This window comes from Dendrobates tinctorius, unplaced genomic scaffold (genome assembly GCF_039654945.1).
Source record: "Dendrobates tinctorius isolate UK_male_01 unplaced genomic scaffold, ASM3965494v1 ptg000084l, whole genome shotgun sequence".
Lineage (NCBI taxonomy): Eukaryota > Metazoa > Chordata > Amphibia > Anura > Dendrobatidae > Dendrobates > Dendrobates tinctorius.
In genome coordinates, this window is record NW_027361752.1 from 48,364,699 (window position 1) to 48,390,531 (window position 25,833).

Sequence of the window (25,833 nt, forward strand, 5' to 3'; positions counted from 1 at the left end):
GGGGAGTGGTCTCTCCATCCCAAGATTTTTTACCAGATCTGTCAACGCTGGGGAACCCCGGAGGTGGACCTAATGGCATCCCATCTCAATACCAAGGTCCCCAATTTCATGGCCAGGACACACGACCCGCGGTCGCTCGGAGCGGATGCCCTGGTCCAGGACTGGTCCCAGTTCCGACTCCTGTACATTTTTCCACCCCTCCCCCTGATCGCCAGGGTCGTGAGGAAGATCAAGCAAGAGGGAGTTCCGACCATCCTCATCGCGCCAGACTGGCCCAGACGTACATGGTACGCCGACATCGTCCAACTTACAGCAGACGCCCCCTGGCGTCTACCTGACCGTCACGACCTTCTGTCTCAAGGTCCGTTCTTCCACCAGAATTCAGGGGCTCTCAATTTGACGGCATGGCCCTTGAAACCTGGGTTTTGACCCAAGCTCTATTATCGTACCTGGAGAGCTTTCTTTTCTTGGTGCGAATCTCATGAACAAGTCCCACTCCCTTATTCCCTCCCGAAGGTACTAGGTTTTTCTTCAATCGGGCCTAGATGCCAAGCTATCCTTAAGTTCGCTTAAGAGTCAGGTGTCGGCGCTCTGTCCTTTTTCAAAAGCGCATTGCTATTAAACCGCAAGTAAGGACTTTCATCCAGGGAGTTTCCCGATTGGTTCCTCCCTACAAACGTCCGCTAGATACGTGGGACCTCAATCTGGTCCTGACAGCATTGCAAGCTCCACCCTTCGAACCTCTTAGAGCAGTTCCACTCTCCCTTCTGTCTCAGAAAGTGGTTTTTCTAGTGGCGATCACCTCGTTACGCAGAGTGTCGGAATTGTCAGCACTTTCCTGCAGACGGCCTTTCCTAGCCTTTCACCAGGACAAGGTGGTTCTCCGCACGGTACCATCCTTCCTTCCGAAGGTTGTGTCCAACTTTCACCTTAATGAGGAGATTTCACTGCCTTCCCTTTGCCCGGTTCCGGTTCATAGAGTGGAGAAGGCTCTGCATACGCTTGACCTCGTCAGAGCATTGCGGATTTACGTGTCCAGGACTGCACCTTTCCGGAAATCTGATTCCCTCTTCATTCTTCCGGAAGGTAGTCGCAAGGGGTTGCCGGCTTCCAAGGCTACCCTTGCCAGGTGGATCAAGTCCACCATACATGAGGCCTACCGACTTAACAGTTCCCCTCTTCCGGCCGGTAGCACACTCTACACGGGCAGTAGGGGCCTCCTGGGCCATTCGGCATTAGGCTTCGGCACAACAAGTGTGTAAGGCGGCCACTTGGACTAGCCTACACACGTTTACGAAACACTACAGTGTTCATACCCAGTCCTCAGCGGATGCGAGCCTGGGTAGACTGGTTCTGCAGGCGGCAGTACCCCAAGTCTAGGGAACTGTCAACACAATATTCGTCCACTGCTTCCCACCCAGGGACTGCTTTGGGACGTCCCACGGTTCTGTGTCCCCCAATTAGGCGACAGAGTAAAGGAGATTTTTGTGTACTCACCGTAAAATCTCTTTCTCTTAGCCTTTAATTGGGGGACACAGCTCCCACCCTGTTGCCCTTACGGGCCGTTGTTTACTGTTGTGTTCTCATATTGTTCTTTGAGCTCGTACATAGTAGCCTTCTTACAGGCATGGTTGTGTTATTTGGTTACGTTCCTCCTTATGCTTGGGCACAAAACTGGAGAAGGCTGACGCCGTCCAGGGGTGTATACTGCAGAGGAGGAGCCAAAGTTAATCTTTTTCAGATTATGCATAGTGTCGCCTCCTAGTGGACAGCAGCATAACACCCACGGTTCTGTGTCCCCCAATTAAAGGCTAAGAGAGATTTTACGGTGAGTACACAAAAATCTTTTTTTCTCACTGCAAAATGCAAATAAATTTATATAATTTATACAATGTGATTTTCTGATTTTATTTTTGATATTCTATCTCTCAATATTAAAATTATCCTACCCTTAAAATTATAGGCTGTTCATGTCTTTGTCAGTGGGCAAACTTACAAAATCAGCAAGGGATCAAATAATTGTTTCCTCCACTGTACATGATGGAAAAGCATGGTGTTTTGCGCTGATACATACCTACGCCATAAAAACACGTTTAGCCTAGTATTGTGGGAGCTTTCCTTGTGTGCATGCTAAACTTAACCTAATTGTCAGGATCTATTTAGGCAGCCAAGGCTTTTTAGAGAACTGTTTTTGGTTTGTGCATGAGTTTTCTTTTTTCTTTATCGCCTTATTGGGGGACACAGAATACCATGTGTGTATGCTGCTGCTGCTAGGAGGCTGACACTATGCAAAAACAATAAAATTAGCTCCTCCCCGGCAGTATACACCCACCGACAGGCACCAAGCACCTCAGTTTGTGCTTAGTGTCTGTAGGAGGCGGACCGGGATCTCCCCAGATCCGCATTTTTCTTTTCAGGTTTAGTCTGAACTTTTTAATTTTTCCCTCTTTTGTCTTTTAGGTTATTTTCCATCGGGAAACAGGGTGTAGTTGTCACCCTGATTTCCCATATCATGCGGCTGAGCGAGCAGTGTGGTGTCATCCATATCGCAACTCTCAGTACCGCAGGCAGGACTTTTCCCTATCGCCTTCCGGTGATAAGGGTTGTGGACAGGTGGCTAGTCCTTGCCGAATCCCCCTCCTCACCCCTCTCTCGGGACAGGGCTGAGAGGAAGACGGCGATCGCAGGTGTTTCAAGCCGTCTTCTGCAGGATGCGGGTACAGAGGACTCCCTTCCCCCCAGCGGCCTGCCGTTTCCCCGTGGGCCCCTGTGGTCATCCTCTTCAGGGACGTCAGGTAAGTGCCTGTACGTTCCCTCCGGCCCCGCATAAGCTCCGTGAATGGCAGAAGTTGGACCTTTGTGATTTCAAGTCCACAATTATTTGAATTTCCCGCCCTCTCTGCCTGCCGCGCGCTCGTCACAAGCAGGGGAGGCAGACTTCCCAGGGCCACTGTCAGATCAGCTCCGTTATGTCGGCGCTGGCATGGGGCTGCGGCGTCTTCACTTCCACTTTCACTTTCCCTCACAGTCTCCTCATCGCTGTGCTCCCTCCACCCTTCCTGAGCGCGCTCTTTTCAGCGCGCCTTTACTAGCCCATCACAGGGCTCCTTTTCGTTTGATATGCCAGCCTCCTCCTTCGGCCATGCCCTCTCCTTCGCTGTTAACCAGTCATGGAGCGGCCGCTAAGCTCCGCCCCCAGCCTCCAGCACAAGGATTTCCTGGTTGTTTCACTCCTTCCTGCGCTGTTTGGGGGACACTTCAGCGTTTTCTGCTGCTCACAGAATCTTGGTAGGCTCTGCTCTGAGGCAAAGATTAGCTCTCCTCGGCAGTTATTCCTTAAATCCTGCGGCCATTCAGTGCAGTCTACTTATGCCCAATCCTTCAGGGGATCTCTGCTTCAGGCCCACCGCTATCTATTACGCCTGTGCGCGCTGTAAAAAGAAGTGGGCATCGGGTCAGTCGTCTCCATTCTGCCCCCCCCTGCAGTCCTTCCAATATGTCAGCATCTCAGGAGCGCACAGAGTCCCGGGCGGAGGGCGCTCTTCCCTCCTCTCTCCCCCCGGAGTGGGCCGTTACAATGTCACAGTCTGTTTCTGACTTGACAAAAGTATCACAGTCGCTGGTCCAGGTTTTAGAACGATTACCTCAGCTATCCTCAGCCACCTCTGCCCCGACCACCTCTCGGGGTGAGTCGTCCGCACCTGACCGCGACCTTCAGAGAGACAGACGGGGGAAGGTCTTCTAATAAGCGGGCTCTGTCCACTTCGTCCTCGAGCTCACAGGGCCCTTCCGCTCCCAGGCCTCCTCCTTCCTCAGATGGCAGCCTTCAGTCAGGCGATGATTCTCATTCGGAAGCTAGCTCTGAGGGGAACAGCGTTTCTAATACGCGGGACATGGTTGATAGTCTTCTTGCAGCTATCTTCCAAACACTAAAACTTAAACAGGATGAGGCTCCAGCTCAGGAAAGCTCAGTTGTCCTTAGACGAGCCAGACCTCCGTCCCGAACCTTTCCCAATCACAACGATTTCAATACTACCTTAGCCAAACACTGGGAGCGCCCTGAGCAACGTTTCTCAGGCCGCAAGTATTTGGACGTTCTGTACCCCTTTGACGCAGAACTGCTCTCAAAGTGGTCCAAGGCTCCAGAGGTAGATCCTCCAGTATCCCGGATAGCCTCTAAAACGGTGCTCTCTCTGCCAGACGGGGCGTCGCTCAAAGATCCTACTGACAGGCAGATTGAATCTCTGGCTAAGTCTATCTTTGAAGCATCTGGCGCCTCTCTCTGCCCTATTTTCGCATCCGCCTGGGTGGCGAAGGTCATTTCCGCTTGGGCAAAAATCCTTCGCAGAGGCATCTTAGCGTCAGCTCCTCAAGACGAATTGGCAGATCTTGCAGATCAGATTAACCAGGCGGGAAAATACCTTTTGGCCGCCTCCTTGGACGCGGCCGGCTGCGTAGCAAGGGCTAACAGCAACATAGTAGCTGTACGCCGAGTCCTTTGGCTAAAGTCATGGAATGCGGACACTACTTCGAAAAAGTCGCTTACCAATCTGCCATTCCATGGCTCTAGGCTCTTTGGAGCAAAGCTGGATCAGATAATTTCCGATGCCACTGGAGGCAAAAGTACTTCGCTTCCCCAGTCTCGACCAAAACTTCCCTTCAACAGAAGGGGGTTTCGACCATTCAGGCCTTTTCGTCCCTTCTCTGCCACGGAGAGAGCCACTCAACAGGATCGGCCGCCTGCCACCAGGGAGCGGGATCAGAGGAAACCTTCCTACAAACCCGCTCCTCGCTGGAGATCTAGAGGACAATATTCCAGATCTGCAGGAGCCAATTCCGGCAGATTTTCGTCTAAGTGACGGGTCACCCCCACCTGGAATTTCTTCCAGGGTGGGCGGCAGACTTTCCTTTTTCGCGGATGCTTGGCTGTCCGTTGTAGACGACGCTTGGGTCAGAGAACTCGTCGCATCCGGTTACAAAATCGAATTTGCTTCACTCCCGAACAGACGGTTTTTCCGGTCTCGGCCTCCGCGACAGCGGGCCCAGATTCCGGGTTTTCTGCAGGCTATTTCCTCCCTTCTGTCCGCCGGAGTCATTGTTCCCGTTCCCTCAGACGAACGGTTTTCCGGGTTCTACTCCAATCTCTTTGTAGTCCCGAAGAAAGACGGCTCTCTTCGTCCTATTCTGGACCTCAAATTGCTCAATCGCCACGTGAAGATTCTTCATTTCAGGATGGAGTCTCTTCGGTCGGTGATTGCTTCCATGGAGCCCGGGGAATTTCTCTGCTCGGTGGACATTCGGGATGCCTATCTCCACATTCCAATATGTGTGCAACATCAGAAGTATCTTCGATTTGCGTTTCAGGGAGACCACTTTCAGTTCACAGCTCTTCCTTTCGGCCTGGCTTCAGCGCCCCGGGTTTTCACGAAGGTGATGGCGACTGTCATGGCCATCCTTCGCTCCAGAGGGATCCTCATCATCCCTTATCTGGACGATCTTTTGATCAAGGGTTCGTCTCGCCAGGACTGTCTCCGGAGCCTTCAGATAACCCTGGACACTCTCAGCCGCCTAGGTTGGCTAGTCAACAAGGAGAAGTCCATTCTGGTCCCCACCCAGCGTCTGACCTTTCTGGGTATGGAATTCGACACGGAGCTAGCCCATGTTTTTCTTCCAAAGGAAAAATTTACAACTCTGTCCAAGGGCATCAAAACTCTCAAGAGGCCTGTTCCCATTCGGTTCGGCATGAAGGTCCTGGGGAAGATGGTGGCCTCCATGGAGGCAGTACCCTTTGCGCAGTATCACCTTCGCCCTCTCCAGCTGTCTCTGCTTTCAGCCTGGGACAAGACCACGATGTCCTTGGACCGTCCTATTCGGCTTCCTCTCAGAGTGAGGCAGTCTCTCACTTGGTGGCTACGGCCAGCGTCAGTTCTCCAAGGGAGGTCCTTCCTTCCGCCTCAGTGGCAAATCATCACCACCGATGCGAGCCTTCTAGGATGGGGAGCCGTGTTCCATCAGAAAGCGGCCCAAGGACGCTGGAAGCCACAGGAGTCTCTCCTTCCAATCAATCTTTTGGAGATCAGGGCGATTTTCCTGGCCCTTCTTCACTGGCAGCCCCTCCTCTCCGGCAAGCTGGTCCGCATTCAGTCGGACAACGCCACGGCCGTGGCGTACATAAACCATCAGGGGGGCACGCGCAGCAAACAGGTAATGTCAGAAGTGGCCAAGATATTCCGCTGGGCAGAACGTTAAGTTCCGACAATCTCCGCCGTCCATATTCCAGGGGTGGAAAATTGGGCAGCCGACTTTCTGAGTCGCCAGGGCCTAGCGTCCGGCGAATGGTCCCTGCACCCCGCGGTTTTCTCTCAGATATGTGACCGTTGGGGCACCCCGGATGTCGATCTCATGGCATCTCGGATGAGCTACAAGGTGCCGCAGTTCGTAGCCAGGTCCAGGGACCCTCTAGCCGTCGCATGCGACGCACTGGTGACTCCGTGGTCCCAGTTTCAACTTCCGTATCTGTTCCCGCCTCTGGCATTGATCCCTCGGGTGGTCAAAAAGATAAAATCGGAAGGCGTACCAGTGATTCTAGTTGCTCCAGATTGGCCAAGACGGCCTTGGTACGCGGAACTGGTCAACATGCTCGCGGACGTTCCCTGGAGGCTTCCGGACCGTCCAGACCTTCTCTCGCAAGGCCCCCTTTACCACGAGAATTCTCAGTCTCTGAGTTTGACGGCATGGCCATTGAGACCGCAATTCTAAAGGAATCAGGTCTGTCCAGTCAGGTTATTCAAACTATGATCAGAGCCAGGAAACCAGCCTCTTCCCGCATTTACTATAGGTACTGGAAGGCTTTTTTCCGTTGGTGCGATGATAGAAGAGTCTTCCCAATGTCGTTTTCTATCCCGTCTATCCTAGGGTTTCTTCAAGCTGGATTAGACGCGGGTCTGTCCCTCAGTACGCTCAAGGGCCAGGTTTCCGCTCTCTCTATCCTCTTCCAAAGAGAGCTAGCTTCTCTACCACAGGTCAAGACCTTTCTACAAGGGGTTTCCCACGTGGCTCCCCCTCATCATTCGCCAATAGACCCGTGGGATCTCAACCTCGTTCTTGGCGCGCTCCAGAAGGCGCCGTTCGAGCCTCTCCAGGACATTCCTTTGTCCCTTCTCTCTTGGAAGGTCACCTTTTTGATCGCCATTTCCTCCATCAGAAGAGTTTCTGAATTGGCGGCCTTGTCATGTCGTTCCCCTTACCTCATTTTCCATCAGGACAAAGCCGTCCTCAGGCCCGTTCCTTCTTTTCTTCCAAAGGTGGTTTCCGCTTTCCATATCAATGAGGATATCGTCCTTCCTTCTTTTTGTCCGGCTCCATCTCATCCTCTTGAGAAGTCTCTCCACAAACTGGACGTAGTTAGACACGCAGGGCTCTATCTTGCCAGGACCTCTTCCTTCCGTCTGTCCGATTCCTTGCTAATCATCTCTGAAGGTCGCCAGAAGGGCCTTCCGGCTTCCAAATCCACGATCGCTCGCTGGATTCGTTCTACCATTCTGTAAGCGTATCGTCTTCAGGAAAAGCGGCCCCCTCCGGGAGTAAGAGCTCATTCCACCCGGGCTGTGGCGGCTTCGTGGGCTGCTCGTCACCAGGCCTCGGCCATGCAAATTTGCAAGGCTGCAACCTGGTCATCTTTGCACACCTTCACGAGGTTCTACAGGGTTCATACCCAGGCCTCGTCTGATGCTGTGGTTGGTAGGAAGGTTCTGCAGGCGGCGGTGGCTCACCGGCCGACCTGAGCCTTTCGGTTACTTTCGTTCCTTTTTGCTGTTCCCACCCTTGGGACTGCTTTGGGACGTCCCATGGTATTCTGTGTCCCCCAATAAGGCGATAAAGAAAGATGGATTTTTGGTACTTACCGTAAAATCTCTTTCTTGGAGCCTTCATTGGGGGACACAGCACCCTCCCTGTTTCAGTTGTACCGTGTTGGGTCTTAGAGTCCCCTGTTGGGTTGGTACATATGGTTCGAGTTTTTTCTCGTTGCTTCTTCTACTGCTTTTTCACCAACTGAGGTGCTTGGTGCCTGTCGGTGGGTGTATACTGCCGGGGAGGAGCTAATTTTATTGTTTTTGCATAGTGTCAGCCTCCTAGCAGCAGCAGCAGCATACACCCATGGTATTCTGTGTCCCCCAATGAAGGCTCCAAGAAAGAGATTTTACGGTAAGAACCAAAAATCCATCTTTTTTATTATTTTTTTTTTTTATAAACCCCATCCCGACATGCACAGTATATACACCGTGATAGTCAGGGCTGCGAAGTCGGTAAAACCTCTGACTCCCACGTCTCAATTTCCATGACTCTGATTCCACCAAAATGGGCTCCGACTTCACAGCCCTGGTGATCGTGCGTCATCACGCTGAGCGCCGCCATGATCATGTGCTGGAGTCAGCTCTATGTGAGAGCTGACATCCTGCAGTGACTCCCACCAATCGTGGGCGTTTGACCCCTGTGATGTCGCTGTCAAAATTACCAGCGACAACGAGAAGCATCGCAGAGGGAGGGTGCTCCCATCACATTATGAAGATGGTCTCCATTGTGACCCCGGGTTGAAAGAAGGCTGCAGGGTCACCCAGGGACATGGCCTGTCAGCTCTGACGCTGCCCTAATGCTCTGCAGTGCAGAAGTATTGCAGAGTATTAGATCATCGATTTGTCATTATACAGTTGATGTCTCATCCTGTGACAGTATTAAAAAGTTACTAAAAATTGTAAAGATATATTAAAAAGAAATGACAAAATAAAGAACAAAAAAAGAAAATATTAATCCATTAAATATATTAATGTAAAAAAAAACATACACATATTTGGTATCGCCATCTCCGGAACGACCCAACCTATAAAACTGTCCCTCTAGTTACGGTAACTCCTTTAGTGAACGCTGTAAAAAAAAAAAAAAAAAAAAAAAAGTATAAATTTGACACAAAAAGCTATGCTTTTATCATCATACTGACAAACAAAAAATGGAATAAAACATGATAAAAAAATGTAAAAAAGTGATAAAAAACAATGTAAATAAAAATGCTAAAAAGAAATAAAAAAATATAATAAAAATGTCATCTTGCCCCACAAAAAACAAGTCGCCATACAGCTCCGTCAGCAGAAAAATGTTATAGCTCTCAGAATAAAGCGATGCAAAAATTCTTCTATAAAAGTTTTCATTGTGTAAAAGCGACAAAACTTAAAAACTATATAAATGAGGTATCGATGTAATCATACTGACCTGAAGAATAAAACTGCCTTCTCAATTTTACCACACATGGAAGAGCATACACCCACTCACCCTCCCCGAAAAAAAAAAAAATGCTGAATTGCTAGTTTTTGTTCATTCTACCTCCCAAGAATCTGAATAGAAAGCAATCAAAAAATGTCATGTGCCCAAAATGCCAATGTGTCCTACAAAAAACAAGCCCTCACATGACTCTGTGGGCTGAAATATGGAAAAATTTATACTTTTTAAAATATGGTGATGTTTTTGCAATAAAAAGCGTCTTTTAGTGTGTGACAGCAGCCAAACATAAAAAAGTAAGTAAATCTGGTATCGCTGTAATCGCACCGACACGAAGAATAAAGTTGTCTAATCACTTATACCGCCCGGTGTAAAAAATAAATAAATACCACCAATTCTTCACCTGTTGATTTTTTTTCATTCTGCCATCCAAAGATCGCAGTAAGGCTCGGCGCACATTTATGCTGTGCTCTACGCTGAGCACTTACAGCAGGGTTTACATGTGAATCTCTGAAATACGTGATTCAGACGGAGCCCCCAGCAGTAGATTCCCTATAATGAGGCAGATGAAGGCACTGTGGACTCAGTCTGACCTGTGATCCGACGGTGTCCGTCTTTTTAGATGTGTATAAAAGTGCCGTCGGACACAGTTTTGTTCACCCCTGAAAAGAAGTACATCGCCGAACAGAGGCTAGATGGAGTCCAGAGTAACTCTGCTGCCTCATTATAGTGAATGGATAGTTCTGGGTTTTCATCTGAATTACGTCACTCAGAGATTTAGATGTAAACCCCGATGTAAGTGCTCAGCGTAGAGCGCCGGATAAATGTGATCCCAAATGTCATGTTAAAATGTTCCCAACAAAATCTTCAAATCAATCCACAAAAAAAAGCAAGTCCTTGCTCAGGTCAGTCATCTATTAACGAAAATATTGGGGGCTTCCACGTTACTGGTAGCACAAAAACTCTGTAAAAGTGCTATGGCTCCTCGCTCCCCAAAAGAAACTCAGCAAATTCTGCACTCCCAAATTCAAATGCCCCCCTCTCTTCTGAGCAACGGTGTACCTAAACCGCAGTTAGCATCCACGCGTTTGGCATTTCTGTAGCGATGACAGCCCACCTAATTTACAGGTGCATGTCTCCAGAAGCATGAGCTGGTCACTACCATGTTCTGGTCACTACCATGTTCTGGTCACTACCACGTTCTGGTCACTACCACGTTCTGGTCACTACCACGTTCTGGTCACTACCACGTTCTGGTCACTACCACGTTCTGGTCACTACCACGTTCTGGTCACTGTGGTATCTGCGTACTCAGGAGAAATTGTACAACAAATTTTTTGGGTCCATTTTTTCTGTTACCCTTGTGAAAATAAAGAATTTGGGGATAAAAAAAAAACACTTGTGAAAAAAGTTTTTTTTTGCTTCCACTTTCCATTAATTTCTGTGAAGCACCTGAAGGGTTAATAAACTTCTTGAATGGGGCTTTGAGCTCCTGGAGGGGTTCATGGTGTCACTTTTGGGTATCTTCTGTCTTATAGGCTCCTCAAAGTCACTTATAATGTGAGCTGGTCTCCAAAAAAAAAAAAATGGTTTTGTAAATTTTTGTTGGAAAAATGAGAAATCGCTGGTCAATTAATCATAGAATCGTAGAGTTGGAAGGGACCTCCTGGGCCATCTGGTCCAACCCCCTGCTCAAAGCAGGATTCGCTAAATCATCCCAGTCAGATGTCTGTCCAGCCTCTGTTTGAAGACTTCCATTGAAGGAGAACTCACCACTTCTCGTGGCAGCCTGTTCCACTCATTGATCACTCTAACTGTCAAAAAGTTTTTTCTAATATCTAATCTGTGTCTCCTCCCATTCAGTTTCATCCCATTGCTTCTAGTCTTTCCTTGTGCAAATGAGAATAAAGTTGATCCTTCTACAATGTGACAGCCCTTTAGATATTTGTAGACCGCTATTAAGTCTCCTCTCAGTCTTCTCTTTTGCAAACTAAACATTCCCAAATCCTGCAACCTTTCCTCATAAGACAGGGTTTGCAGACCGGTCACCATTCTGGTCGCTCTTTTCTGAACTTGCTCCAGTTTGTTGATGTCTTTTTTAAAATGTTGTGCCCAAAACTGGACACACTATTCCAGATGAGGTCTGACCAAAGAGGAGTAGAGGGAAATAATGACTTCACGTGATCTAGACTGTATGCTTCTGTTATTACATCCTAGAATTGCATTTGCCTTTTTTGCTGCTGCATCACACTGTTGACTCATATTCAGTCTGTGATCTATTAGTATACCCAAGTCTTTTTCACATGTGCTGTCACTTAGCCCTATTCCTCCCATTCTATATATGCTTTTTTCATTTTTATTGCCCAGATGTAGTACTTTGCATTTCTCCCTGTTAAAAACCATTCTGTTAGTTGCTGCCCACTTCTCCAGTTTATTTAAATCTTTTTGAATCCTCTCTCTCTCTTCTCTAGTATTAGCTATCCCTCCTAGCTTTGTGTCATCAGCAAATTTAATCAGTTTACCCTCAATTCCTTCATCTAAATCTAAATCGTTGATAAAGATGTTGAACAATACAGGGCCCAGGACAGAGCCCTGTGGTACCCCACTTGAGACATTCTTCCAACTGGATGTGCAGCCATTTACGACCACTCTTTGGGTCCGATCACTAAGCCAGTTATGAATCCACCTAACAGTTGCCTTCTCCATTCCATACTTAGTCATTTTTTCAATAAGGATTGTATGAGAGCCTTTGTCAAATGCTTTGCTGAAGTCAAGATTATACTATATCTACAGCATTTCCTTGATCCACCCAATCAGTGATACCGTCATAGAAGGAAATTAAGTTAGTCTGACATGACTTATTAGTTACAAACCCATGCTGACTCTGTTTAATCACTTCATTCTTATCCAGGTATTGACATACATGTTGTTTAATAATTTGTTCAAAGATCTTTCCTGGTATAGAAGTCAGACTCACCGGCCTATAGTTGTCTGGGTCCACCTTCTTCCCCTTTTTGAAGATAGGAACAACATTTGCTCTTCTCCAGTCTTCTGGCACTTCTCCTGTTCTCCAAGAATTTTCAAAGATTATGGAGAGGGGTTCAAAAATTTCTTCTGCTATCTCCTTCAGTACTCTGGGGTGTAATTCATCTGGACCTGGAGACTTGAATTCATTTAGGTTAGCTAAGTGTTTCCTCACTATCTTTCTGTTTATAGATATCCTGGATTCTTCTATTCCCTTAATAGGACAGTGAATAACAGTTGATGTTACATTTCCTTTCTGAGAGAAAACAGATGCAAAATAGGAATTTAAAAGTTCAGCCTTCTCAACATCCTGTCTTACCATTTCATCATTTTCATCCTGTAAAAATCCTATAGCATCTTTGACTTTTCTTTTACTTTTGACATATCCCCAAAATCCTTTATTATTGCTTTTGACATCTCTTGCAAGCCTCAATTCGTTTTCAGCTTTAGCTAATCTGATTTGTGCCCTGCAGGTTCTGCAGACAGCATTATATTCTTCTTTAGATATGCCTCCCTCTTTCCATTTTATAAACATTTTTTTCTTCCTTTTTAGCATGTGCTTAAGTTCTGTGTTCATCCATCCTGGTTTCCTTAAATGCTTCCTATTTTTCCCTCTTTTCGGAATTGTTAACAATTGTGCTTTGAGAATTTCATTTTTCAAGATTTCCCATCCTTCCTGGACATTTTTGTCTTTAAGGATATCCAGCCATTGGATCCCTCCAATTCTCTTTCTGAATCCCTTAAAATCTGCCTTTCTGAAATCTAACCTTGACGTCTGAGTCTTCACAGGTCTTCCGCCTCTAGTTATCCAAAATTCTAAAATAGCATGGTCGCTACCTCCTAGGGTCCCAGCCACTTTTACCTCCTCAACCATTTCCTCCCTGTTTATAAGGATTAGATCCAAGGTAGCAGTTCCCCTTGTTTTCTCCCTTACCTTTTGGAAGATAAAGTTGTCAGCAAGAGAGGATAAGAATTTCCTTGACCTGTTAGTTTTGCCTGAGAGAGATTCCCAACAAATGTCTGGATAGTTGAAATCTCCCATGACAACTATGTCATATTTTTTGGAGAACTTGGCCATTTGATGCATAAAGAGTTCATCCATATCTTCAGCTTGCACAGGCGGCCTGTAGTAAATGCTAATTCTTAACTTCCTAACAAAAAACAAGTTTACAAAATTATGCTGATGTAAAGTAGACATGTGGGAAATGTTGTTTATTAACTATTTTGTGTGACATATCATGAAGTACAATATCTAATGAAAAAGCAATCTCAGAATCATTGAGATCCGTTGAAGCGTTCTAGAGTTAGAACCTCTTAAAGTGACAGTGGTCAGAATAGTAAAATCTTCCCCGTTCAGGAAGTTGAAAACAGGCTCGGGGGTGAAGGGGTTAAGATCTGTATTTAATGTGTTTCCTCTTGCACTGTGCTCTCTTGTGCTGACTGGTTAATTTAAAGGGACAGTGCAGAGCCGCTCTTCCTGTTAATCTTGTTTTTGTGCACTGGCCCTGTGAATCTGTACGTGGAGGATGTCAGATTGGCCACCTTAATTAGGATTTTTTAATGGTGGCTGCAGGCCATCGTTTCTTCTTTTTTTTTTTTTTTTTTTTTTTTTTTTTTTTATTTGGAGCTTTGTATAAACAAAATGAAGCTCTGACTGCTATAAAGATGTATTACGAAGTAAATTGGGTAATATTTTATGGTCACTATTGTAATAGATTTTGTTTATGGAAATAGTAAGGTTACATTTTATATAACCGGATATTTTACTATCCAGCATATTATTATTTTTTTTTTTTTATCGTCTAATAAAGCCAACGTATCCCCTTATTATATGAAAAAATCCCAAATCCTAGAGATGCTTTTGTGTCTGCCATGTGTTCTCTTCAGGAAAGACCTGTGTAATGGTCGGGCATCGTACAGGGTCGCTGTGGCTCCCATGTGTGTTTACAATTGTGTCTTGTAGGTTGATTTGGCCGCAATGCAAGATACAATTAAGTCCCTTATACGTGAAGCCTATGAAGCCCTAAACGACAAGCGCTGTCGCAATGCAGAGGGGATATTTTCTAAACTTCTGGACATCCTGAAACAGAGCGACCTCCAGGTAAATTCTGAACTGTTGGTCGGCTGCACTCTTCTTCTGGCCCGGCAGCTGCTACCATGGCCAGAAGTTGTCATTTCTGGGGAAGTTACTGTTGTGTGCACACATCTCCTGCAGTGTTATCTACAGTCATTTATGTCCCTGTAATACTTGGGATCTATAATTGGTACAGAGCAGGATCGACCGCTAGTGAGTACTTGGACGCCACCGCTCTCTGCCTCCTTTCTTGGGCGCCGCCAATCTCTGCCTCCTTTTTTGGGGAGCCGCGGCTCTCTGCCTCCTTTTTTGCCTCTCTCTGCCTCTTGCACAGGTGCTCCACATTGATGTCGTATAGGAGTAATCCATGTTCTTTTCTCCTCCAGAGCTTGCATCTGACAAAGCTGGATTATCTGGTGCTGCAGTATGGACATGCGAATGCGCTGCTTGGTATTGGACAATGTGTGGTAAGCATTTAAAATTTACTTGGATCAGTAAATAATATAAATATTGTCTTGAACATCCATTTTTTTGTGGCATTTGCACTACGGTTTTTGCTTTTTCTGTCCCACCTTAAAAATTGGCGATGCATGTAAATTCACCATGGAGTTTTCCCTGTGCTAATCAAACTCATGGTGGGAACGTGATAAATGTCGGCCTGTTTCTTGAAAATTGGTGACGCTATGAGGGGAGTGATCTGGTTCAATCACTGTCACCTCCACCTATTGCTATTATTGTCCATGCACCCAGCATGTACCATCCTAGTGATACCCCGCCATTGTTTGTGATGACATAGCACCTTTTAACAGTAATATTCGCACCAACTACATCTGAAAGATTGCGGATGTACTGCTAAAGTGATGACCAAGACTGGAAAGGAGAAGAACAGAGACAAAGCTGGAGCAGGGATCTATTCCTTCACTGTGGCAGTGATTGTTATGCTCAAAAGTTTACATACCCTGGCAGAATTTTTGCTTTCTTTGCCTTTTTTTTTTTTTTTTTTGAGAATATGAATGATAACACCAAAACTCTTTCTTCACTCATGGTTAGTGATTAGGTTAAGCCATTTATTGTCAAACTACTGTGTTTTCTCTTTTTAAATCATAATGACAACCCAAAACATCCAAATGACACTGATCAAAAGTTCACATACCCCATTTCTTAATACCGTGTATTGCCCCCTCTAACATCAATGACAGCTTGAAATCTTTTATGGTAGTTGGGGATGAGGTTCTTTATTTTCTCAGATGGTAAAGCTGCCTACTCTTCTTGGTAAAAAGCCTCCAGTTTCTGTAAATTCCTGGTCTGTGTAGCATGAACTGTGCGCTTGAGCTCTCCCCAGAGTGGCTCAATGATATTGAGGTCAGGAGACTGAGATGGCCACTCCAGAACCTTCACTTTTTTCTGCTGTAGCCAATGACAGGTCAACTTGGCCTTATGTTTTGGATCGTTGTCTTTTTGGAACGATGTGCAGCTTCCGGGCTGATTGCAAATTTGCCTCCAGTATTTGCTGATAACGTACTGTATTCATCTTTCCTTCAATCACCAGGGTATGTAAGCTTTTGATCAGAGTCATTTGGATCTTTTGGGTTGTCATTATGATTGAAAGAGAAGGATTTTTGCTACTCACCGTAAAATCTCTTTCTTGGAGCTTTCATTGGGGGGACACAGGTATCCATGGGTGTATGCTGCTGTCGCTAGGAGGCTGACACTATGTAAAAAAAAAAGAAAAATAGCTCCTCAGTAGCACACACACACCGACAGGCACCAAAGCACCTCAGTTAAGTGTTAAAGCAGTAGGAGAAGCAACCAAAAAACTCAACACATGTACCAGCCCAAGAACAAAGGCACGTAGGCCCAAAAAACGGTACAAACAATAAGGGATGGTGATGTGTCCCCCAATTAAGGCTCCAAGAAAGAGATTTTATGGTGAGTACCAAAAATCCTTCTTTCTTTATCGCTTCATTGGGGGACACAGGTAACCATGGGACGTCCCAAGGGAGGGAACATAAAGAGCGCAAGGAAAAAAAAAAAAGACTTGGGTTGGCCTCCTGCCGTTCCTTCCTTCCTAGGCCTGCATAAGACGAGGCATGAGTTTGAAACCTGTAAGCCTCGCGAAGATATGTAATGATGACCAGGTCGCGGCCTTACATCTGTAAAGCCGAGACCTGGTGACAAAGCTGCCCAGGAGGGAGTTCTCCAGGGAAAGGACTGGAGAGGGACATAGAGAAGGAAGGACATTGTCTTTATTATTGTAAAATGAAAAGACCACCTTAGGTAAAAAAAAGGAAGAAACAATTCTGAAAATTACCTTGTCCTGATGTAGAATCCGGAAAGGTGAACGGCAGTATAATGCCTCTATCTCAAACTTCCCTGATGGCCGTAATGGCAACTAAGCAGGCGACCTCCCATGACAGAAGTGAAAACGGAAAGTCCTGAATGGGCTCAAAAAAAGGAGCGCACTGGAGTTCGTCAAGGACAAGGTTAAGATCCCATGGATCTATCCGGAACAATAAGGAGGTGCCAAGCAGGCGATTCCTTGAAGAAAACTCTTTACCTGGGAACAAGACGCTAGATCTCATTGGAAAAGAATTGACAGAGCAGAAACTTGCCTCTTAAGAGTACTGAGTGATAGGCCCAAGTCAAGACCTGCTTGAGGAAAAAAACAAGGATGGAAGGGAAGGAAAAGGACATAAAAACCAAATTGTCCTCACACCACCTGAAGAAGGCCTTCCAGTATCTGTGGTATATAAGCGAGGATGCTGGTTTTCTTGCCCTAATCAAGATCTGAAAGACCTTATGAGAAACAAAAACCAGCCTCTCTCAGAACTGTGGCCTCAACGCCCATGCTGTTAAACTTAGAGACTGTGAACTCTGGAGGAAGAGGGGCCTAGCGAAGGAAGATCCGGACGGTCTGGAAGCCTCCGGGGAGCGTCCATGAGCATGTTCACCAGCTCCATATACCAGGGCCGTCTTGGCCTATCAGGAGCTATCAGTATTACAGGAACCCCTTGTGCCTTCAAGTTTTTAACAATTCTCAAAATCAAGGGGCTGGGAGACCCTGACAGGTCAGGGAATCGGCTGCCCAATTTTCCATCATCGGAATGTACACGGCTGATATGGTGGGAACATGACATGCCGCCCTTCGCAGAATCCTGGATACCTGTACCGTAACCTGTAGCTGCGAGACCCGCTTTGATGGTCTATGAAAACCATGGCAATAGAACTGTCCTGACTGTATCCAGACAGGCTGGCCTGCGAGGAGGGTCTGACAGCGGTGAAGAGCAAAGAAAAATTGCCCATTTCTCCAGGAAATTAAGGAGAGCGCGGCTTTTTGGGCGTTCCATGACCCTGCACTGATGGAGACCGCTCCCCAACCAAGGAGACTGGTGTCGGTGGTGAAGACCTGCTGCCGCAGAGGAAGGAAGGACTTCCCGTGCAGGACTGTAGCAGATAGAGTCCACCAGATAAGGGCTGCCTCACCTTGAGAGGCAGAAGCACAGGTTGGTCCAGAGAGATGGTCCTCTTGTCCCAAACCGACAAGACGTCAGCTGAACAGGACAGGTATAGAATTGGGCCAAAGGCACGGCCTACATGACGGCAATAAACCTCCCCAGAACTCTCATGCAGGACTGCAGGGAGAGAGAAGCAGGTCGCTTTAGAGCGTGGAGCCTCTGGGAGCGGGATAATAAGCTCTCCCTTGGAAAGGAGTCGCGGGCTTGGGCGGGTGACCACAGTCTTCCTCTCAGCCCTCTCCGAGTTGAGAAGGGGAAAAGGCAAAGGACCGGGGGATCAGGTCCCGCCTGCAGGCCTGAGTGTGGTCGATGTGGGTGACCCCACACTGCTATCCGTCTCATAAGTGTGGGAAAACAGGGTGAGAAATTACACCCTGTTACCCTGAAGATGAAGAACCTGAAAAACAAAGGAAAAAGATTAATAAAATACAACAAGTGACCTGAAAAGGAAAACTGCGGATCTGGGATAAGATCCAGGGCCTCCTACAGACACTAAGCTTAAACTGAGGTGCTTGGTGCCGGTCGGTGGGTGTATACTACTGAGGATGAGCTATTTTTCCTCTTTTGCATAGTGTCAGCCTCCTAGCGACAGCAGCATACACCCATGGTTACCTGTGTCCCCAAATGACGTGATAAAAAGAGAAATCACAGTAGTTTGACAATAAATGGCTTCATCCAACCACTAACAACGAATGGAGAAAAAGTTTTGGTGCTTTCATTCGAAGTTTCTGAAAAAAGGCCAAGAAAGCAAAAATTCTGTCAGGGTATGTAAACTTTTGCGCACAACTGTATACCTGGCTACTGATGATGATTAAGAAAACTTATCCATGAGTCAAGTAAATTTTTCTCGCTTGTGCCATTTTAAAAAAAAAAATAAAAAAATAAAACGCTTTTTTGTGAAATTTTTGCAGGAGCTGGCAAGGGCTGAAAACGAGTTGAAAGAAATTATACAGCATCATTCCAAGGAGAGGTTCAACTGCTTGGCTTTTTACGGAATTGGAAATGTGTATTTTAAGCAAAATCGGTAAGTTTATATGTAGAAAAAAAAATATATTTTTTTTTTTGTTATAACCCCCTTTCATGTTTTCTGAAAGATGGAGGAATATAGGCCCTAAACACAGTGGCCATTTTCCTTTTTTCATCCCCTCCCCTTCTTCCGAGACCCATAACATTTTAATTTTTCAGATATGGCCTTTTTTTATGCCCTGAGCTGCTGTTTTAAGGATACCATTTTGGGATAGATATGATGCTTTGAGCAGCGCCTCTTATTGCATTTAAGTTCAGTGTTGTGGCGGCCAAAAAAGTAATTCAGCAGTTGCTATTTTTTTTTTCTTCTCTTGTTGTTCTGTTTACCCAATTGGATTAATTTAATATTTTTATACATCAGACCTTTACAATTGCAGCAATACCATTTTTTTTTTTCTTAGCTTATTTTTAACTGGCTGAAGAGCCCGGCGCTGCCCGGGCATAGTAACTAACCACGGTTAGTTATAACAAATTATAATGTATGTGTGTGTATATATATATATATATATATATATATATATATATATATATATATATATATATATATATATATATATATATATATATATATATTCTGAGTGTAGAGCCCCGCTCACACCGCATAGCCACATTCATTATAAAATCCCACATCGTCCTGCCAGTCAGAGCAACCGGACTACAAATATCTCACGTTATCCCATCAGCCATAGCCACCGGACTACTACCCCTAATATCCCACATCCTGTCACAGCCGCCGGACTAGAATCATAGAATCGTAGAGTTGGAAGGGACCTCCTGGGCCATCTGGTCCAACCCCCTGCTCAAAGCAGGATTCGCTAAATCATCCCAGTCAGATGTCTGTCCAGCCTCTGTTTGAAGACTTCCATTGAAGGAGACCTCACCACTTCTCGTGGCAGCCTGTTCCACTCATTGATCACTCTAACTGTCAAAAAGTTTTTTCTAATATCTAATCTGTGTCTCCTCCCATTCAGTTTCATCCCATTGCTTCTAGTCTTACCTTGTGCAAATGAGAATAAAGTTGATCCTTCTACAATGTGACAGCCCTTTAGATATTTGTAGACAGCTATTAAGTCTCCTCTCAGTCTTCTCTTTTGCAAACTAAACATTCCCAAATCCTGCAACCTTTCCTCATAAGACAGGGTTTGCAGACCGGTCACCATTCTGGTCGCTCTTTTCTGAACTTGCTCCAGTTTGTTGATGTCTTTTTTAAAATGTGGCGCCCAAAACTGGACACAATATTCCAGATGAGGTCTGACCAAAGAGGAGTAGAGGGAAATAATGACTTCACGTGATCTAGACTGTATGCTTCTGTTAATACATGCTAGAATTGCATTTGCCTTTTTTGCTGCTGCATCACACTGTTGACTCATATTCAGTCTGTGATCTATTAGTATACCCAAGTCTTTTTCACATGTGCTGTCACTTAGCCCTATTCCTCACATTCTGTATATGCTTTTTTCATTTTTATTGCCCAGATGTAGTACTTTGCATTTCTCCCTGTTAAAAACCATTCTGTTAGTTGCTGCCCACTGCTCCAGTTTATTTATATCTGTTTGAATCCTCTCTCTCTCTTCTCTAGTATTAGCTATCCCTCCTAGCTTTGTGTCATCAGCAAATTTAATCAGTTTACCCTCAATTCCTTCATCTAAATCGTTGATAAAGATGTTGAACAATACAGGGCCCAGGACAGAGCCCTGTGGTACCCCACTTGAGACATTCTTCCAACTAGATGTGCAGCCATTTACGACCACTCTTTGGGTCCGATCACTAAGCCAGTTATGAATCCACCTAACAGTTGCCTTGTCCATTCCATACTTAGTCATTTTTTCAATAAGGATTGTATGAGAGACTTTGTCAAATGCTTTGCTGAAGTCAAGATATACTATATCTACAGCATTTCCTTGCTCCACACAATCAGTGATACCGTCATAGAAGGAAATTAAGTTAGTCTGACATGACTTATTAGTTACAAACCCATGCTGACTCTGTTTAATCACTTCATTCTTATCCAGGTACTGACATACATGTTGTTTAATAATTTGTTCCAAGATCTTTCCTGGTATAGAAGTCAGACTCACCGGCCTATAGTTGCCTGGGTCCACCTTCTTCCCCTTTTTGAAGATAGGAACAACATTTGCTCTTCTCCAGTCTTCTGGCACTTCTCCTGTTCTCCAAGAATTTTCAAAGATTATGGAGAGGGGTTCAAAAATTTCTTCTGCTATCTCCTTCAGTACTCTGGGGTGTAATTCATGTGGACCTGGAGACTTGAATTCATTTAGGTTAGCTAAGTGTTTCCTCACTATCTTTCTGTTTATAGATATCCTGGATTCTTCTATTCCCTTAATAGGACAGTGAATAACAGTTGATGTTACATTTCCTTTCTGAGAGAAAACAGATGCAAAATAGGAATTTAAAAGTTCAGCCTTCTCAACATCCTGTCTTACCATTTCATCATTTTCATCCTATAGCATCTTTTACTTTTCTTTTACTTTTGACATATCCCCCAAATCCTTTATTATTGCTTTTGACATCTCTTGCAAGCCTCAATTCATTTTCAGCTTTAGATAATCTGATTTGTGCCCTGCAGGTTCTGCAGACAGCATTATATTCTTCTTTAGATATGCCTCCCTCTTTCCATGTTATAAACATTTTTTTCTTCCTTTTTAGCATGTGCTTAAGTTCTGTGTTCATCCATCCTGGTTTCCTTAAATGCTTCCTATTTTTCCCTCTTTTCGGAATTGTTAACAACTGTGCTTTGAGAATTTCATTTTTCAAGATTTCCCATCCTTCCTGGACATTTTTGTCTTTAAGGATATCCAGCCATTGGATCCCTCCAATTCTCTTTCTGAATCCTTTAAAATCTGCCTTTCTGAAATCTAACCTTGACGTCTGAGTCTTCACAGGTCTTCCGCCTCTAGTTATCCAAAATTCTAAAATAGCATGGTCGCTACCTCCTAGGGTCCCAGTCACTTTTACCTCCTCAACTATTTCCTCCCTGTTTATAAGGATTAGATCCAAGGTAGCAGTTCCCCTTGTTTTCTCTCCTACCTTCTGGAAGATAAAGTTGTCAGCAAGAGAGGATAAGAATTTCCTTGACCTGTTAGTTTTGCCTGAGAGAGATTCCCAACAAATGTCTGGATAGTTGAAATCTCCCATGACAACTATGTCATATTTTTTGGAGAACTTGGCCATTTGATGCATAAAGATTTCATCCATATCTTCAGCTTGCACAGGCGGCCTGTAGTAAATGCCTACAATGGTGTCCTTTCCATTGTTCTGTCCTTGTATTCTTACCCAAACAGTTTCCACAGAACTCCCAGTCTCTGAAGCTTCAATCTCTGTGCAGATATACGCGTTTCTAACATACAATGCAACACCTCCTCCTCGTTTATCAAGTCTGTTTCTTGCAAATAAGTTGTATCCTTCTAGTCTTGTATTCCAATCATGTGTATCGTCCCACCAAGTTTCAGTGATTCCAATGACATCATATTTCTTTTCCTGTGTTAGTAGTTCCAATTCTCCTTGTTTGTTGCCCATGCTTTGTGCATTAGTATAGAAACATTTTAGTTTGTGATTGGTTTCTCTTTCTCCAATATTTTTATTAATTAGATTCTTTTGTCTTTGTTCTTCCTTTTCACTTCTAATAGCAGAGTTCTCAATAGCATTTGTCAGGTGTATGGCTTTTTCTGGTCTTTTGCTTCCCTTCCCATGTTGTTCTAGTTTAAAGCTCTCCTTACAAGTGTAGCAAGGCGACTTCCAAATACATGTTTTCCAGTCTTCGTAAGGTGCACCCCATCTCTAGCAAGTAGTCCATCGTGTAAGTAATTCACTCCATGATCCAGAAATCCAAATCGTTACCCCTAATATCCACATCGTCCCGTCAGCCAGAGCCACCGGACTAATAATATCCCACATAATCCAGTCAGCCATAGCCGCCGGACTACTACCCCTAATATCCCACATCATCCCGTCATAGCCGCCGGACTACTACCCCTAATATCCCACATCATCCCGTCATAGCTGCCGGACTACTCCCCCTAATATCCCTCATCGTCCCGTCAGCCAGAGCCATCGGACTACTACCCCTAATATCCTACATCATCCCATCAGCCAGAGCCATCGGACTACTAATACCCCACATCATCCCGTCAAAGCCACCGGACTACTACCCCTAATATCCCACATCATCCCGTCAGCCATAGCCACCGGACTACTACCCCTAATATCCCACATCATCCCGTCAGCCATAGCCACCGGACTACTACCCCTAATATCCCACATCATCCCGTCAGCCATAGCCACCGGACTACTACCCCTAATATCCCACATCCTGTCTTAGCTGGCGGACTACTACCCATAATATCCACATCGTCCCGTCAGCCAGAGCCACCGGACTACTAATATCCCACATTATCCAGTCAGCCATAGCCACCGGACTACTACCCCTAATATCCCACATCATCCCGTCAGCCAGAGCCACCGGACTACTACCCCTAATATCCCACATCATCCCGTCAGCCAGAGCCACCGGACTACTACCCCTAATATCCCACATCATCCCGTCAGCCAGAGCCACCGGACTACTACCCCTAATATCCCACATCATCCCGTCAGCCAGAGCCACCGGACTACTACCCCTAATATCCCACATCATCCCGTCAGCCAGAGCCACCGGACTACTGCCCCTAATATCCCACATCATCCCGTCAGCCATAGCCACCGGACTACTACCCCTAATATCCCACATCATCCCGTCAGCCATAGCCACCGGACTACTACCCCTAATATCCCACATCATCCCGTCAGCCATAGCCACCGGACTACTACCCCTAATATCCCACATCCTGTCTTAGCTGGCGGACTACTACCCATAATATCCACATCGTCCCGTCAGCCAGAGCCACCGGACTACTAATATCCCACATTATCCAGTCAGCCATAGCCACCGGACTACTACCCCTAATATCCCACATCATCCCGTCAGCCAGAGCCACCGGACTACTACCCCTAATATCCCACATCATCCCGTCAGCCAGAGCCACCGGACTACTACCCCTAATATCCCACATCATCCCGTCAGCCAGAGCCACCGGACTACTACCCCTAATATCCCACATCATCCCGTCAGCCAGAGCCACCGGACTACTACCCCTAATATCCCACATCATCCCGTCAGCCAGAGCCACCGGACTACTACCCCCTAATATTTCACATCATCCCATCAGCCTGGGGTCAGAACCAGAGCGCTGAGTGGATTTGCCCTAACTTCCATACCAGGGATCCCTTTAATAGAAGCCTGGAGTGAGAATCAGAGCGCTGAGTGATTTACCCTAACTTCCATACCGGAGATCCCTTTAAGAGAGGCATGGGGTCTGTACCAAAGCGCTGGATGGATTTGCCCTAACTCCCATACCAATGATCCTTTTAAGAGGGAAGATGTGCCCATTGGATGGAGGATGGGTATATGGGCACGGGAGGGGTGGATTCATTTTTGTCATGTGCTCTCTGCTCCTTTCTGGGGGGCGGACAATGGCTGGGAGCTTATGTTCCCGGGGATGCTAGATTTATCTCACCATGTCAGTGTCTGCTGAGGTGTTTTCTGGAGTGGGACAACTGTTGCTCATAGCAACCAATCACAGCTCAGCATTTTTTTAACCGCTCTGGTGAAATGAAAGATGATTCGTGATTGGTTGGTGACACACACACACACACACACACACTCACTCAGTTTTATATATAGAGCTGGGGCATAAAAGGGATGGTTTGAACTTTTCTGTGTTCTTTTTTTTTTTCATGTTTTTATTAAAAACTTTTTTTTTTTTTTTTTTTTACTGTAATCAATAGTCCCTTTAGGGGGCTTGAAGCTGTGATCACCCGATCGCTTGGTCTATATACATAGGACATGACAAGGCATCACACCCCTCGATCACGCCATATGTGTGACTTTACGTCATTCAGCAAAAAAGCAGGACCGATATTATCATGAGGCCACCAACTCGGGTGGGGGACACGTATGAAACTGATCCTAGGGAAAAAGATTAAGCGGCTGCCAGATAACGGACGCAGCTTACCTCTTAGAGCAAAATTAAGACAGTTTGTTAATTTTCGTAATATTAAATGTAGACGTATGAGAACATTGTGACTCTAGAAAGCAGATGGTGAGAGAGTGAATATAATAGTGTTATATTTACTGTTTCTATCAGGTTTTCTGATGCCTTAAATCAGTATATAAAGTCCAAGACCATGGTGAATCATAAAATGGTGCCTGGCGTTTTAACTTGGCCGACCACATCTGTCGTCCTTGAAGAAACTAGGCCTGAAAAATTACAGGTAAAAGATTAATATTTCGGGGTTTTTGTGTGTGTTTTTTCTTTCCTCTTTTAGTTTTAGCATTTCAATTAATAGGACATGTATTTGTAATAAGCAACCATAGAAAACAGCTGTAACTGTTGGGTTTCTTACTTTACTCTATCTTCTTGCCCTACATCAGGCCTTATTCCGATGTCCAGCGTTTTTTGGGGGGTTTTTTTGCATCAGGATTTTTTTTTTTATCAGGGTTCCAATCAGATTTTCAAAGGTTTTTTTAATGTATCTTTTTTTTTTTTTTTTAGGAATGTCTTTATCTGTTTGTATCGTCTGTGCTGCATTAATTTCATACACTATAAATAATTTCCAAACTTCTGCTGTCAAATAAACACTAAAACAGAGAGCTAGCTCTCCAATGACCCATGAAAAGAATCCGTCAACTGCCCACTTGCCATTTTGTTTTCCTCCCATGGTCTCTCATAACACAAACAACGTGACTACATTATATATAATGTATAATAATTTATATATAATATGATAAATAGAAATATTTTTTGTCTGTTTTCTCCCCCCCAGACTGTTACCTTTAAAAAAAAAAAAAAATTTTTTTTTCAATAA

General features: G+C 45.3%; 1 protein-coding gene across 3 annotated transcripts in view; it reads left to right on the forward strand.

The window, feature by feature from the left end:
• The window catches only part of TTC3 (tetratricopeptide repeat domain 3), a 235,425-nt gene that overhangs the window by 113,447 nt on the left and 96,145 nt on the right, over positions 1-25,833 (forward strand). For all 3 annotated transcript variants that reach the window (XM_073584665.1, XM_073584666.1, XM_073584667.1), the window contains 4 exons: positions 14,258-14,395; positions 14,755-14,835; positions 18,795-18,907; positions 25,113-25,239. In XM_073584665.1, the coding sequence (XP_073440766.1) occupies positions 14,258-14,395; positions 14,755-14,835; positions 18,795-18,907; positions 25,113-25,239 (459 nt within the window). The remainder of the gene's footprint in view (positions 1-14,257; positions 14,396-14,754; positions 14,836-18,794; positions 18,908-25,112; positions 25,240-25,833) is intronic.